This window comes from Pteropus alecto, unplaced genomic scaffold (genome assembly GCF_000325575.1).
Source record: "Pteropus alecto unplaced genomic scaffold, ASM32557v1 scaffold25, whole genome shotgun sequence".
NCBI classification, from domain to species: Eukaryota; Metazoa; Chordata; class Mammalia; order Chiroptera; family Pteropodidae; genus Pteropus; species Pteropus alecto.
The window spans coordinates 31170462-31186914 of record NW_006441955.1 but is presented as its reverse complement, the minus strand read 5'-3'; the positions used below and the strand labels follow the sequence as shown (position 1 = coordinate 31186914).

Here is a 16453-nt window from a genome sequence, read left to right as displayed (position 1 = left end):
AATGGATTTTTCACAGATAGGAAATGGCATATTCATTTTGATATACATTTAGCAATTAGTATTAATGAACTGAATAATTAGGAAATTCACTTTTGTACATTTACTTTTACAAAGAGTTTTGTAATAGCAGAGAACAGCAAATTAAATTCTAAATAACTGTTCATGAAATATGTATAACATTGAATTTTAGTTCTAATATATTTTCTAGCTTAAAATATAGATAAAATCACAGCAAATCCCCAAATTGCAAAACTGATTGCAGAAATTTTGGTACTCAGAGCAGGGACACTGGATTCTTGTGGAGGAATCAACTTGTTTGCTTGCGCTATGTTAGAAATTTCTGAGGTGAGATTGGCTTCATTGATGGCTTGAATTGCGATATATAATTGGGTGCCATTTTCTATTTTAAAAAGTTCTTGTTTAAATTCAAAATTTTCTATTGAGCCAGCCTCCTTGGGTATCAGACTAGAAATATTCACTAAAGTCGCATTGTCAAAATTTTCTTGGAGATCCAGGAGATACTTACTTATTCTTATAATGTAGCTTTTGGCTGAAAAACAAATAGACACTTCAAGTATATTAAAATCACTAGGCTGCCTCAATACCACCACACTACCTTACATTTAGGGCCCTATCAGAAATGCAACTAGGTTTTGGTTATGGAAATCCCAGTTGTAATTTGTGTCTGGTTATTCCATCTTCTTTATTTTAAGAAGAAGTACGTGAACAGTTTTTATCTAGCCATCTAATCACAAAAAATTTCATTCAAAATTATATTGCACTAAAAATCAGAATCTAAATTTCTTTTTGTAAATATAAATATAAAGAGCTGAATTCACTTTTAACTTAGAACTAGGAACACAGTAATGTTTGTTTGAGTATAGCAAAGACATTCAGTACCCCACATCTGTATTATTTCTCATTAAGTTGAGAGAGGGAGTGATAGGAAGGGAAAGTAAGAGAGCAGATAAACAAGAGAACAAGAGTGAGAGACAGTGATAAGTATAAAGGGCAGTGATAAGTATAAACGGAGCAGAGAGCCTATGATATGTACTAATTATAATGTGCTTAGGAACCAGGAAGACTTTGATTGGCACCTTAATTCTACTACTTTATAGCTGTGTAACAAAGAATAATTTATTTAATCTTTTTTACCTTCAATTTTGTTATCTGTAAAATAGAGATTCAGTCAGTCAATTCATTCAACAAATATTTATTGAATGCCTACTATTCTAGAAGTGAGAATTATAGATAGTCATGCAGGAAAAGTGTTTAGCACAATGTTTTGAACTTAATAAATATTTGAAGTATTAGCTATTATAACTGTAATTTTATCAAGAAAGGAAAGGAAGATGCTAACATAAATGATTGATTCCAAAATGATTTTAGAAATCTACCAGAGCTAGCAATATAAAGATATGTTCTCACATTATGAAATGCCATAAACAATAAAACATCAAATGTCTCTTTTTGAAATGATGACTTTTTTTTTTTAATGAAAGGTTGTAGAAGTTATAAGTGTGTGGTAAATAACTGATTTAGTAGTTGTCAAAAAATTCAAGCCCCCTGCCTTCACATTCTAGTTTTTCAATAAATAGGCCTTGTTGATCCTTTCTACTACTCTTCACACCCACCCTGTGTTTGTGTATGTATGTATGTATGTATGTGTGTGTGTATGTATGTATGTATGTATGTGTGTGTGTATGTATGTATGTATGTATGTGTGTGTGTATGTATGTATGTATGTATGTATCTATTTATTTATCTATCATGTATCTATCATCTAGCTATCATCTATCTATCTATCTATCTATCTATCTATCTATCTATCATCTATCATGTATCTATCATCTATCTATTCATCCCTCCCTTAATTTAATTCAAATATTCCATTGCAAAATTTTTCTTTCGTGACCTTAATCATATTATTTGATCATATTATTCTCTCCCTGTCATGACTGCCTGGAATGTGCCTCCCCTCCCTATCCAAATTATTTTTATTTTTCAAGGTCTGATACAGGGCCTGACTTCATGAAGTCTTATTCATGTATTTCATCTACCCTAATGCCTCTCTTCTATGATCTCTGATTGCACAAAATGAGTTTCCCAGATTGTTTTATGCATGTTCAATTTATCTTTTCAATTAGATCATATTTTTCTTGAGGGCAGAGACTATCTTTTATACTCCTTTCGTATTAACTATAGTGTGTGGTACTCTTAGGTATGCGTTTGACCTTAATTACTTGTTGGCCAACAATACAGTTATTATGTTCATTCCCCAAATGATGGAATTAGAGAATCATAAAATGCTAGAATTACATCTGTTTGTTTTAGTAATTCTAGGTCATCTGTTCTAATTTAGATATTTGACTATATGAAAATTGGGTCCCAGAGAATTTAAGTACTTCATTTGAGATTAGATAGATATTAACTTATTCTTTAAGATACTAATACTACTTACTTTTGCAATGCCTCAGGGCAACATTTGATAGCAACTACAACCTCTTCCCATTTGTCACAAGGAAAGAGATTAGATTCCACCTATTCTAGGCATTTGTGGTTAAACACAGTGAAGTACTTTCTCTTCTAGTGTCCTTATATAATGCATTCTTCCTTCTTTTAGTTCTTATAATCAGACTGAGGGACATTTATTATGAACCCGATCTTGAACTGAAGAGTTGGTCTTGACTGAATTGAATTTAAAACAAAACATTTGGTCAGGCAATTTCATATGTGGCTTTTCCAATGGAAGTGTTGTTTCTTTTTCGTTTTCTTCCTTCCTTCCTTCCTTCCTTCCTTCCTTCCTTCCTTCCTTCCTTCCTTCCCCATACATTTAAATGTGATAGCATAGAAAAAATAATGTTTTCAGAAGCTGTTATAAGAGTTTTCAACATTAAAGTAGAAAATAGCTCTTTGTGTCTGTGCTATGTTTGGCTTTAGAATGATTTTTTTCCTTGTATAATGATGATAAAAAGAAATATAGCTTTGAAAAATGCTATATAGGAAATGAAAGATTAAAAAGCATCTTTTCTATTGAGAATATAGAGTGAGGAATTTATTGTAACCCAGGAGAAGAGTACTGAACATGTGGCTTTCTAGCACTGATAATCCCTGAGGTATTGTGTATATTGATGATACTGCATATTGTTTTCATTTTTCTAACCTAAAAGGAAAATAGCCATTTTGGCATTATCTCAAGAGCATCTACCAGTCTGGCACAATACTGGAATATGGTAGGCATTCAATAAATACTAATGAAATTCAGTTAAATTTAAAGTAAAGATAAAAATGGTTTAAACTTTCTGGAATGAGCATAATTATTATAAGAAACTTTGAATGAATGAGATATTTGGCCTTGAAGTTTATTCAAACTCCATGACCAAATCTCTCAAACTAGTTATATTTCTCTGTACGTGATCCTTTCTCTCTTCATGGGATACCTTCACTTAACTTGGCTAACTTCTCTCATTCTTCAAGACCTAGGTCAGGGATAGTCTTCCCTGGGAAGCCTTTTAAGATATACTTTGTGGTCTTACCCCCAGCCAGGAATTTGTGGCCTTCCAGTGTGCTGTCATATCCTTCTGTGCTTACAACAGCATATCTCTTATCACATTATGTAAAATAATGTTTACTTGCATAAAGTGTCTTCTGTACTCAAATAAATGTTGCGAATCGGGATAATTTCTTAGGAATCTAATAGTGTTTGAATATTCAAAAAGGTCAATGAATGGATGGAATTGTGCAAGTATAGAAATACTTAGAACAAAATTTTCCTGTTAGAGAGAAAAGAACACAAGAGAAAGCTATTCCCTGTCTTCTCAAAATAATTTCTAAGATGGTTCATATTGTGAGAGGCAGTTTGGCACAATAGAATCTGACAAGAGTGGCTTAGACTTATAAGTTTTTAAATATAGAAATAATTTAGGTCAATTAATTATTTCTTAGTGCTTTAGTTTTCACATCTGAAAAATGAGTGTGTAATGGCCCATTGTAGACACTCCACACATGTTATTTATAAATAGGACATTAGAAAATTCTTAGCAAATGAAAGCCAATGGTATTTCCTCCATATATTTAAAAATGTATTATCAAGCTTACCTTTTCCTTCATCAAGGACATTGCCAGGGGCAGTCCATGAAAGTTGAATATGATCATCTTGAAATTTAGCCTCGAGGTCTGTAATTTTACTGGGTGGGAACACGTGAGTATGATCAGTAACAGGAGGAGCTCCTGATACAGTAAATGACCCACCAGAGGTTAGTCTGCTGAAATCTTCTAATTCGGCTTCTACCATGTCATCTTTGAGTTCAGATCTGGGTGGGTTCAGTATAATTTTACCTAACAAAGAAAGTAATTTTGTAACTTTTGATATTGCCATATCTATCTTTTAGCTTGTACTCTCATCTTACAGCTGTAGAGGGTTAATATCAATTGATAGCAGACATAGAAAAAGTGACAGCTTTCAGTGGAAATAAAGCTTGTTTTACTGGTGTCATTTTAAAATTGATAAGGAGACACTATGCAATGTTAGAACTATCTTTTAACCTCCCTGTCTTTACTACTCGACTGTAAATTCTTTGAGGACAAAGATGGTGTCTTATTTACCTTTGTAGCTCCAGCATCCAGCACAACGTTTGCCAAATAGGAGATGCTTAATACATTTTTTCAATGTAAATTAAACGAACTGAGGCAGATATTGACAAAACATGTTGTAAGCATAGCCCAATGCTAGATTCATTAATCTAAATATGGTTTTGAAACATGCAGATGGTTTTATAACTAAATACTTGGGTTTTTCACAGCACCTTATATTTTCAAAGCTTGACACATGTAATTTACCTAAACAAATGACACAGTTCAGTTTTAAGGCTGCTTACCACTTTCGGTGTAGCCTGGTACATACAGAGCTTTGTTCTGTCGTTGTCTTAAACTTAGCCTAGATGTGTTTTTTCTTGCCTGGGCGAGTACTTTTAAACTGTATCTACCATTTCCACGGTAATCTTTAAAATATCTTGAGTAGATGCCATCATTCTTGATAGTATCTGCACCTTGATATCAAAATGTAATAATTAGCCAACCGAATAAAAATGACAGTCCCAACTGTTCATGGGTACTAATGATAGCAACCATTTTGAGAGATTGTATAGCACAGTGTATTAACCACTTGAACCCTGGAAGCAAACTGCTTAGGTTCAAAGCCTGGCTTGGTCACTTGCTAACCCCTGACTTTGGAAAAGTCCAATTCATGATAAGCATTTAATTCATATTAGCTATAATTATTCCTAAAGGAATCTTAACAAAATGAGGAAAATATAACTAAACTAGAGAAAGCACATGCATGCAAACACTGGCATTAATGAAAATAGAATTCTACTCTTAAGTTCCATGGGAAAAGTAAAATTGTGCATAGAATTTAAAGAAGATAAATGTGCTTATGTTTATGCCTAGTCAAGATAACTGAGTAAAAAGTTTAAAAAACATTAAAATTAAATTTAATTCACTTAAAAACATGATTCATTAGCATACATAAGAAAGTTGACTTCTAAGTCATGTCACTGTAGTAGAATTCAGTGGAAGTTGATGCAGATTCTTATTACCTGCACCATTGTCCCAAAGCTCCAATATTCCTTGATGTCCATCTTCAGTTTCTATAACAGCTGTTACATTGACTCCCAGAACAGGCAAAAACCCTTGACTGACTTGTGCATAAACAATCATTGGGCTAGGGTAATGTGCTGTATCTTGACTCATGTGAGCAGTCGCAATTACTGGTGGAGTGGTAGGACTTCTTGCTCGAGAAGTCATAGTCACCGTTAGCATCTGAGAGTTGACATGACTATTTAGAAGGCTGTAAGTCCAAGTACCTGTCTGAAAATAAAAATACCTATTTGGGAGCCTTTGTAAAATTTTCCTACTCCATTGGGAATGTAAAATTATTTAAAACCTTAAGCAGAGTAATAGTAATGCTATTTAATATACAATTTTATAAGCTATTAAATAGTATGAATATAAATCCCTAATTATTTGGCTTCCTTTTTTAAATAATTTTTTTATTTTTCAATTATAGTTGTCATACAATATTATATTAGTTTCAGGTGTACAACATGGTGATTAGACATTTATACATCTTACGAAATGTATAAATCTAGTACCCATCTGACAGCATACATAGTTATAACAATATTATTGACTATATTCCTTATGCTATACTTTATATCCCCATGTCTGTTTAACTACTAATTTGTACTTCTTAATCCCTTCCCCTTTTTCACCCACTCCCCAAAACCCCTTCCATCTGACAACCATCAAAATGTTCTCTATATCTATGACTTTGTTTCTGTTTTGTTTATTTGTTCTTTAGCTCCCACGTGTACAATCATATGACATTTGTCTTTCTCTGACTTATTCCATTCAGTGTAATATCCTCTAGGTCCATCCACGTTGTTGCAGATGGCAAGATTTCATTCTTTTTTATGGATGAGAAATATTCCATTGTATATATGTACCACCTCTACTTTATCGATTCATCTATTGAAGACACCCAGACTGCCTCCATATCTTGGCTATTGTAAGTAATGCTCCAATGAACATATGGATGTACATTTTCCTTCAAAGTAGTGTTTTGGGTTTGTTCGGATAAATACCCAGAAGTGGGATTACTGGGCCCTTCTTTGTCTCTAGTTATAGCTTTTGTTTTAAAGTCTATTTTTTCTAGTATAAGTATTGCTACCCCAGCTTTTGTTTGTTTGTTTCCATTTTTATGAAATATCTTTTTCCATCCCTTTACTTTCAGTCTATGTGTGTCTACTGATCTGAAGTGAGTCTTTAAGAGTAGGCAGTCTACAAGAGTAGGCAGCATCTGCAGGGGTCTTGTTTTATTATCCATTCAGACACTCTGTCTTTTGATTAGAGAATTTAATCCATTTACACTTAAAGAAATTATTGATAGATATATAGTTATTGCTATTTTATTATTCGTATTTTTAATTGTCTTCTTTTTGAAGAAGTCCTTCTACAGATTTGGTGGTGATGAACTCCTTTAGCTTTTTCTTATCTGGGAAGCTCTTTATCTGTCCTTCCACTCTAATGATAGCTTTGCTGGGTAGAATTATCTTGGTTGTAGGTCCTTGCTTTTCATCATTTTGAACATTTCATGTCAGTTCCTTCTCACTTGCAAACTTTCTGTTGAGTAATCAACTGACAATCATATGGGAGCTCCCTTGTAGGTAACTAGGTGCTTTTCTCATGCTGCTTTTAAGATTCTCTCTTTGTCTTTAATCTTTAGCAGTTTAATTATGATGTGTCTTGGTGTAGGCCTGTTTGAGTTCATCTTGTTTGGGGCTCTCTGTGCTTCCTGAGCTTGTGTGTCTATTTTCTTTACCAGGTTAGGGAAATTTTCCATCATTATTTCTTTAAATAGGTTTTCAATTTCTTTTTCTCTCTTCTCCTTCTGGTACTCCTGTGATGTAGCTGTTGATACTCTTGATGTTGCCCCAGAGGTCCCTTAAACTATCCTCATTTTTTTGGATTCTTTTTACTTGTTGCTGTTCTGATTGGGTGTTTTCTGCTACCTTGCCTTTTAAATTGCTGATTAGATCCTCTGCTTCATCTAATTTACTGTTTATTCTCTTGATTGTATTCTCTATTTCAGTTGTCATATTCTTCATTTCAGACTGGTTCTTTTTTATGATTTTTTTTATGTTTTCTGTCTCCATTTCTATGTTTTCTATCTTTGTTAAAGTTCTCACTGAGTTCATCTACTCTTAAGTTCACTGAACATCTTGTTTTGAACTCTGCATCTGGTAAATTGCTTGTCTCCATTTTGTTTAGTTCTTTTTCTGGAGCTTTGTTCTGTTCTTTTATTTGAGACATGTTTCTTTGTCTTCTCATTTCAGTTGCCTCCTTTTCTCTGTATGAGGAACGGCTGCTATTTCTCCCAGTCTTAGGAGAGTGGCCTTATGTAGTAAGTTTCCTGTGGAGCCCAGTGGCACAGTCATCCCTAGTCACCTGAGCCAGGTGCTGTAGGTGTGTCCTTCTTATGGATTGTGTGCCCTCCTGTTATAATTTATCCTTGGTTGCTTTGGCTTCCTGTTTTTATGACATATGATCTATCATTTTTTTAGTATTGACAGTGTATAAGGTGTTATTTTTTTTCTCAAAATTGATTGATGAAGCTTGGAGAAAATAAAAGAATATTCTTACCTCTGCAATACCTGGTATTCGAAGACGGGCAGACCGAATATTTAGTTTATCTTCCTTGAAATCTGAGGTTTTATATTTCTTTCCTTTTGGATCTTTGAGAAGAATTTCTGGCTTTTGTATGGTCCAAGTGACGACAAAGAAAGTGTCATTTCCAATTGTACTATCCACAGGCACTGTACCATTTACCCATTTCCTTCCTGTAATGCTCAAGGCTTTACTTTCCAACTGTTGTATAAATAAAAATGACAAAGACATAAAACTGATTTGTTATAGTTAATAAAATTTCAAAGTTTGGTAAGTTCAGATAATTCTAAATTTATTTTTAAGATTTCAATTAAAATAACTAAGAATTATTTTGAAAAATTTTACAACTAAAAAGCATTTTATATTATACAGAATAGAAGAATCAAAAGAAAAGGTGGCTATAAGTGTCTCAAGAAAGCAAATGCAGTAAGGATGATTTTCTTCTGCACATGTGAAATATTTTCAGGTAAAACAGTTATTTATTAGAGGGAGAAGTTACTATTTAGAATCACAGAAATTTATTACAAATGCGAAAAGGCAAGAAATTTTTCTGAGATACCAACCTGAATAGCCTGCTGAGTGATGCTGCCACTTCTAGATGAAATTCTACTGAAAGCATCAGTAAGACCATTTATGTCTTTATTGGCAAAAAACCGATGTCCTCCTAAAATGGAATTTTATTTACTTTTGCAATACTAATTTTAAATAGGAAAATTATATTTTTACTGTGTTCTTATTAATATACTTTAAAATACATTTTAAGTTTCATTTTGAAATTACAAAAGATTAATTTTCTGGAACCTTAGGAAACTTTAGTATATGAATGTCCCAGATGTAATCCTATAATACCTAAAACCTTGTTCAAAATAAGTTAGAATGAAGAAAACTTAAGGAACTGGTCAAATATTTTAATATCAGTCATTAGAGGTAAGTGCCTGCCACATTAGTAAAGCTGATCTAACCACAAAATAATATTGTAAAAGTGAAATTTAAGACAATATTTTGAATCAGCTGCTTATTTTCTAGTTGTGTCTAAGATATACCAAAACAATTAAAGAATGACAAGTTAGAATAAAGTAATACTTAAGTGCAGAAAATAAATAATATAGGAATTAACAAAATGAGAGATTACTTAGGTGTGAGGAGTTGGAAAAGAATGGATTGCAGAGGGCAAGAATTAGTAATCAGAACTCAATAGCTATGGGAAGTTGTTTGTACTCTCTGAGTTTCCATTTCTTCCTCTATGAAATACGGCTGTCTAAACCTCTACTGTAGGATTAAGCAGGACAGATACTGAGGGAATATTTGGAATTGTGGTTGCATGAGTCATTAGAAACCATTTGGAAACTAGTTTCAAATTGGTGATATTGGTAGAAAGAAAGTGGCAATAAATGAATGAAGACAGTAAATGTTGACTAGTATTAAAAGAAGCGAGTATAGGTAAAAATGGAGAGAAATAGAGAGGGTTGGGGGGAAGATATTAATTTGAAGAACAAGGACAAGGAAAGGAAAAAGGTTAATTTTTAGGATAGGAAATTTTTGAGCAGTTTTGTGGTTTAAAGGAAAGAGCCCCTGGAATAGGAGGGACTGCAAATGTGTTTCTTTATTTAAAGTGTATTTCAAAGGTTTACCTGTCATATTTGACAGTGTCTCCAGTTCTTTAGCAGCAGAAGGCCCCAGAGCGATGGTGTGGATGATCACCTCACTTTGTTTCACCTCTGCAAAGCAAGAGCTTATTTTATCATCTTCCCCATCTGTTAGTAATATGATTTCAGAACCAGAAGTGCTCTGGTTACTTTGGATAATTGCCTGGTAATGAAAAACCAGATTATTAATTATAGAATATCATATCTAAATAAATTTAAACTTAGAAAAAACCTGTTCTCTAGTCTTAGAGGAGTCTGTAGCCTTGTGCATCAGAATAGGCAAAAGGAAACTTTTTGCACTGCCATTCCAGGCTGAGTTGATGTGGAATTGATTGTAGTGTATAATGGTCTTCTGGTGTTCAAAGATAGGGTGTTAACAGGTCTAATCATTTCAAATATACTCTAGCTACCTAAGAGAGGAAGAATAATCCACTTGGAAAAATGACTAGCACATAGTAAGTACTCAGTGATTATTATGTCATTATTGCAGGAGATACTTGGGGTGGAGGTATATGACCCAATCAATTTTGGAAGGCTGCAGACTAGACAGCATTTGCAAAGTCATGACTAAAGGCATGTATGCAAGGTTAAGTGATGTGGCATATGCCTTTTACACATTTTAGTTGTAGAATCTCATGATTTCCTGGAAGAAACATTGACCTACCATGAAGAAGGAAGTTCATAAATTTTTGAAGTATTACATTTTGGGGTCTTTTTCTGACTTCTACCAAAAGTATTGGCTAAGATCCTTAGTTAGACAAATTGAGAGTTAATTCCAACTCTGCCATTTGCTGAATAGAATAGCTAGTGTTCAGTCTCTCTCTCTCTCTCTTTCTCTCTCTCTCATACATAATAGAGTTCTATAAATAGCTTAGTATAGTGATTAATTTTTTGGACTTTGCAGTAAGAAATACAAGGTTTTGAATCCTACATTTGCCAGTTACTAACTAACTATATGATCTTAGGAAATATATGTAATTACCCTGAAGCTCAGTTTCTTATGTGCAAAATAGGCAAAATAAAACCTGACTAAAAAAGTAATGGTAAAGATAAAATAAGATCCATGCATGTAAAGAATGTAATATAGGCAATAATGTAGCATATGCTCAATAAATTTTAGTTATTACTGTTATGATTGTGTAATTAAAATGCTTATATATTGACAAGGTTTCATTGCATAAGTAATTAAGTGATATTTATAGCTTTGAATGTGATGTGAGAGAATCTATTCAGCAATAGACAGTGGTCAAAATATAAGATATATGTCAAAATATATTAAGAAAAACGTATGAACCAATATGTGTAAACATTATGACACATTCCCAAAATATAGTACTGTCATATTTTAGAAGTGAATAGGCATATATATGTAATAAAAAGTATGATTATTAAAATAATAGCAATTCTTTCTTGAGCTCTTACTTATCTTACATAATTCTCACAATTAAATGAGATAGGTACTATTGCCTTCCACACTTCCTTGGTTAAGGAGGATTCAGACTTTCTGAGTTGAGTAACTTACCCAAGGTTATTTAACAAATAAATGATAAACCAGAATCCCAGGTTTGTCTGACTTCAGAGACTGTGTGCCTTCTTAAACCAATATGCTTTACAACAAATAGACATCATGAAGAAAGCTAAGAGATGGTATTAATTAGTGGTCTGGGTAAGAGTAACAATCTCCACATTTTAGCTGAGGCAATGAAAGGAGCAGTGAAGGAAAACAGTTTTCTGCTTTTGTGACTTAAAGAATGACAATAAATAGGCTTAAAATAGGCTATCTTTAGTTTGGAAGCAATTCAGGTGAGTACCAGAGGCAGTTTAGTGCTACAAACTTGCTTGCAATTTTTGATTTCACAATTTTTATTTTATTAAACTTCCACCTATGTCTCTTGCATTTGGTACTATACTGCTTGAGGGGCTATCTTGATTTTTGTGATAGTTAAGTGTCAGTTTAATTTGACACCCATTCCCTGAGTGGTACTTAACAATTACCTTACCTATCATAAACACCGAATGGTTTAAATACACAAGCATTTCCATGCAGGGTTTATTTTTAGGCTTTTCTTTATTCATAATATAGACATATCACTAATTTTCTTCTCCCACAATCCCATCAATGATAAAGATATGGGGAGCTCCTCAACAAAATCATGATGATTATGTACACATTGAATTTTTCTTCCCTTACTTGACCACTCCCCAATGCAACTCAGAGAGGCTCCAGCTGTAAATAACACATTAGCAGAGTCTTTTTTTTAAAGTATTTAAATCAAAGACCTATGAGCTCATGACCCTTGTTTAAAGATGATTGGACAAAATTAAAAGCAATAGTGAATGGCAAATGATATTCAGAAAATCATTTTTTATTTTACCTGGAATCCTAGTTTGAGTCCACTGCAGATTGAAGTTCCACCATTAGCTACTTGAGGCAGATTTGCAGTGATAATTTGGTAAGTATTCTCATCAGTTATTTTTGTAAGATAATTTTGGATTATAGCAGAACTGTCAAATGTGACCATCCCAACTAAGGATCCTTTTTCAATAATTTGAATCAAGTATAGTTCTGCTGCTTGATTCATTCGAAATAGACGATCTTCCTGTAAGAAAAACATGTCTGAACAATTCTTGAGTCTCTTCAAATCTTGACAGGTTAGTGAAAGGCAAAGTTGTTTACGGGCCAGAGATCATGATAATAAAGGATTACAGTATTTTAGAATTTAACTCTTTCATTTTATTAAAAAGGAATGCTATTAAAGAAACATTTTAAAATCAGTCATGTTCTACTTGGAAAAGCTTTAAAAGTCTATACCTTTTTAGTTAACAGTTTTATAATCAGGAAATATTTCTTGCTAAGGAAATATTTTAAAAATGCATACCAAAATGTTCATTGAAATATAGTTTTTAATAATAAGTTGAAAATCTCCGAAACATCCAATAATGGGTTATTTGACTAAATTATAGTAAGTATATATTATACAACCATTAAAAATTGTGTCATGGAATAATTTTTTTTTCCATGGGGTGCGTTAAAGGTATAGTAAGTAAAATATCATATTATAGAACATATAAAATATAATCACATTTTTGAGAAGTAAAAACAAATACAGGAACAGAAAAGACTAGAATGACATATGCTCAATGGTGGAGTTATGGATGATTTTCATATTTTCTTTTTCAGTTATATTATTTCTCATTATATGTTAGAACTAAACATTAAAAAACATCATCTGTAATCCAATAACCTTAATATAACAATTATTTTTATTTTAATATATTATCTTTTAGTACCTGTCCATATAAAATTACTGTACTGAAATTTATTAGAATAATAAACATATTTCAGTTAGCTTAATAGAACTAAATCGAAGATTAATTATATTTTTATTAGCTTAAATACTTAATTTAAGAGAGCTAACAAGTAAATGTCTTACTGAATCCATGCTTCCAGATTTATCAAGTACCAAACAGACTACTCGCTGTTTGGACTTGAGCAATGAAAATGTAGGATGAGGTGGTGGATTTACTTCTGTCATGGGATGTGCATTCTGAAAATCATCGGACTTCATGATTACATCCCATGTGCTTCTGTGATTGCACATTTTGTTTTGTAGGTTTGGAGCTTCTGTATTGTGTGTTTCTGCTGTACAAAATTCAGACACCTGGGAAAAAATCAGTCAGAAGATGATATGATAACTGGTGAGGCATTATCTTCCTTTCCAACTATGCAGTTGGCTGACATAATACATACTCCACAGATTTTTATCTCTTGACAATTAAGAATTATTCCATAATCTAACATTCTGACATCCATTTTGCACACTTGAGTGGAGAGGAAGCAAGTTAAAACTGTGACTATACATTGGAAAGTTTTTTAGTGATTCTTTCTGATACAGGTCGATAATGGCAATGTGCGGTAGTTGTGTCTGGCACAACCGCCTATGTTAATTTTTTACTTTCCTTTCTAAACTCTTGGGGGACTCAAGCCTTGAATTAAGTTTAATGGGAAGAGGGACAGAATTTTCAGTAATTTCTAGCTGTCTCCTAAAGTGGGATAAAAAAGTGGCCTTCTTTAGTTGCCTAAGTATTTTCTATCTCTTTATAGTTGATTGAAAAACTTGAGAACAGATATTCTAACAACCAGGATTGTTATTGGTTCTGGTGAACTCTGACATCAATAAAATAATACTCCTGAAAAAGTAATGAAGATATAGGGTAAAATGAAGAAATGTGATTGCTTCTCTTTCAGTTGCAAATGGTTCATTTTATCCAGTAATTTTGCCAGACGACATTTCATTACCATAGAATCTCTGAAAATCTGACAAGTTTTAAAAATTTAGTAACTTGGAAAAATGCTTCTATAAACTAGTGCAGCATTTGGAAAGGAATTTATCTTGCAGTAAGGTTCGGCTTATAAGAAATACTTCTATAAGTGTCATTTCATTTTTTAAAATGCCTTCTCAATAGAGTCTTTAGATGTAAGCTGAGTTAGAACTGTATTATTAAATTTGAATCTTTTATTTAAGTTTTAAGAATTTTTCTTCTGATATGGTTCTGAATTACATTTCCCAGAAGGGGTTATACTGGACGGGAGAAAAATACAGTTTTAAACCAAAACAGTGATTCATAATCAAGTCTTTCTGATATCAAATATCTGTCAAGTCTAGTCCCTCTTTTCTCTGCCATTGCCACTGCCCTTATACAGGGACTTGAGGTCTCCTCTCTGCCTATTGCCATGGGCCCTTCATCTGGTCTACCTTCTTCCACTATTATCTCACTCTATTTTTGTCTTTCAAAATCAGTAGAATTATCTTCCTGAAAGATTTAAGCTAATTACATTTCCAGTCTTAAGCTGATAAGATAAAACTCAAACCCCTTAGCTTTATGGGTCTCAGTTTCCTGTTTCAATCTTGTTTCTTGCTTGTTGCTCACCATATATCCTTTGCTTGTATGACACAACTTTTTCCTGTCCTCAGAGTATGCTAGAAACTTTCATAAGTGTCTCTGCTAACCCAAATGGGATAGGGGAAGGAAAGTTTGTACAAATTAGAAAAATGTATTAGTTTTTAAGTTTTTTTTACTGCTATCTACTTGAAAATTGTCCTAATAAATACTGAAATCTCTGGTGACCATGAAGCAAATATTTTGGGCAGTGCTCAACTTGTATAGTAATGCATGGATGGCATTGTTAAGGGTGTGGTTCTGGGCAAAAATATTCTAACAGTCAACTTCTGCTTCTGTTTGCTTGTTTGATGTTAAACCAGAGTGTGGTTCTAGGCTTTATGAGCTGCCTCTTTTGGGAGCTCAGGGCTGATCTCCTCTAACCCTGCGTGGTAGAGTCAGTTGCCGGGCGGCTAATGAAGGCTCATAATTCATCTCAATTGGCTCCATGAGTCTTAGAATTGATCGTGCCACAACAGCATTCCTCTATTTTTTCATTGTTTTCTTTCAAAAACCTGCTGCTTTGCTTAGCTTAGAATACTCTTCCCTTCCTACTTTGGGAAATTCATACTCATTTTTTTTTCCAAATCCCAGTTCAAAACTCATCTCTTTAGAAGCCATTTTCTGACTTCCAGTTGGAGATGTTTACAGTACTCTCATAGCACTTGGTTTATATCTCTTCCTATTTTGTATTCACATATATTTTTCTTGTATCTCTTCCTTTCTCACTAAACTGAGTTCTTCAAGAACAGTTATCTTTAATTATTTCTCTGTTTTCAGCTTCTAACACAGTGCTGGGCATGAAGAGTAGATAATGAAGTTTAGGGGAAGGAAATCATGAATTGAACATTTAATATTTCAGATCATATCTCCCTGAGGTCTGATCTTATACCCTGGGTATAGATGCTATGCAATCTATTTAATCCATGTTATGATAATTAGAAGCTAGCATTATTCTGGACAAGCTATATGGTTAAAGTAAAGTATTTATCCCTGAGCCATGTCTTATATAATTAGTTGCCCTCTCTATTTCAGCTACATTATCTTCTTCATTATTATTTATCTCCCAGGTAGGCAGAATAAGTTATCTCCTAATAGTCAAATGCTTTGGGGATTTATAGTTTGGTACAGAAAGTACATATTCTGATTATTTTCTTGTGTCATGTGATCTGATTTGGATGCTGAATTCTTTGGCTAGTCTTTTCTGATCTAGATTCATCAGGTTAAAGCAAACTTTCTTGACTCATGTTTCAAATATTTCCAGGAGGGAGCTTTATTAGGCTGGAAAACAATTTCTATTTTAACATGTAATTGGATTCATTTAAGAAATTTAAAGAAAATATCAAGTCTATATTTTCACTCAAGTCCTTCATCTTTAATGCCCTAGGCTTCAAAATGATTTTAAATTATATTAGAAACAATAGGCATTTAAAAATCTCCTATGGAAGTATTTGTTGCTAGTGGTTTGGTATATGAAAATTTGCTTCCTTTAAATAGGTTAGTTTTACTACCTAGAGGTAATATACTTTACTTCGATTTTTTTTGACCACTTTCATCTGTTTCATATTTAAACATATTTTTTACATGTTTAGAAACTTTCATTAGGTAACAATAATGTTTGTATTAAGCTTGGACTTATC

General features: G+C 33.0%; 1 protein-coding gene across 1 annotated transcript in view; it reads right to left on the bottom strand.

The window, feature by feature from the left end:
- Positions 1 to 209: 209 nt before the first annotated feature.
- LOC102883500 (calcium-activated chloride channel regulator 1) overlaps positions 210 to 16453 on the bottom strand; it is a 21666-nt gene continuing 5422 nt past the window's right edge. Inside the window, exons 6-14 of the mRNA XM_006919378.1 lie at positions 13307 to 13534; positions 12248 to 12472; positions 9858 to 10035; positions 8790 to 8890; positions 8203 to 8427; positions 5598 to 5868; positions 4878 to 5048; positions 4099 to 4338; positions 210 to 550 (exon numbers count right to left, since the gene is read on the bottom strand). Of these exons, the coding sequence (XP_006919440.1) occupies positions 210 to 550; positions 4099 to 4338; positions 4878 to 5048; positions 5598 to 5868; positions 8203 to 8427; positions 8790 to 8890; positions 9858 to 10035; positions 12248 to 12472; positions 13307 to 13534 (1980 nt within the window). The remainder of the gene's footprint in view (positions 551 to 4098; positions 4339 to 4877; positions 5049 to 5597; positions 5869 to 8202; positions 8428 to 8789; positions 8891 to 9857; positions 10036 to 12247; positions 12473 to 13306; positions 13535 to 16453) is intronic.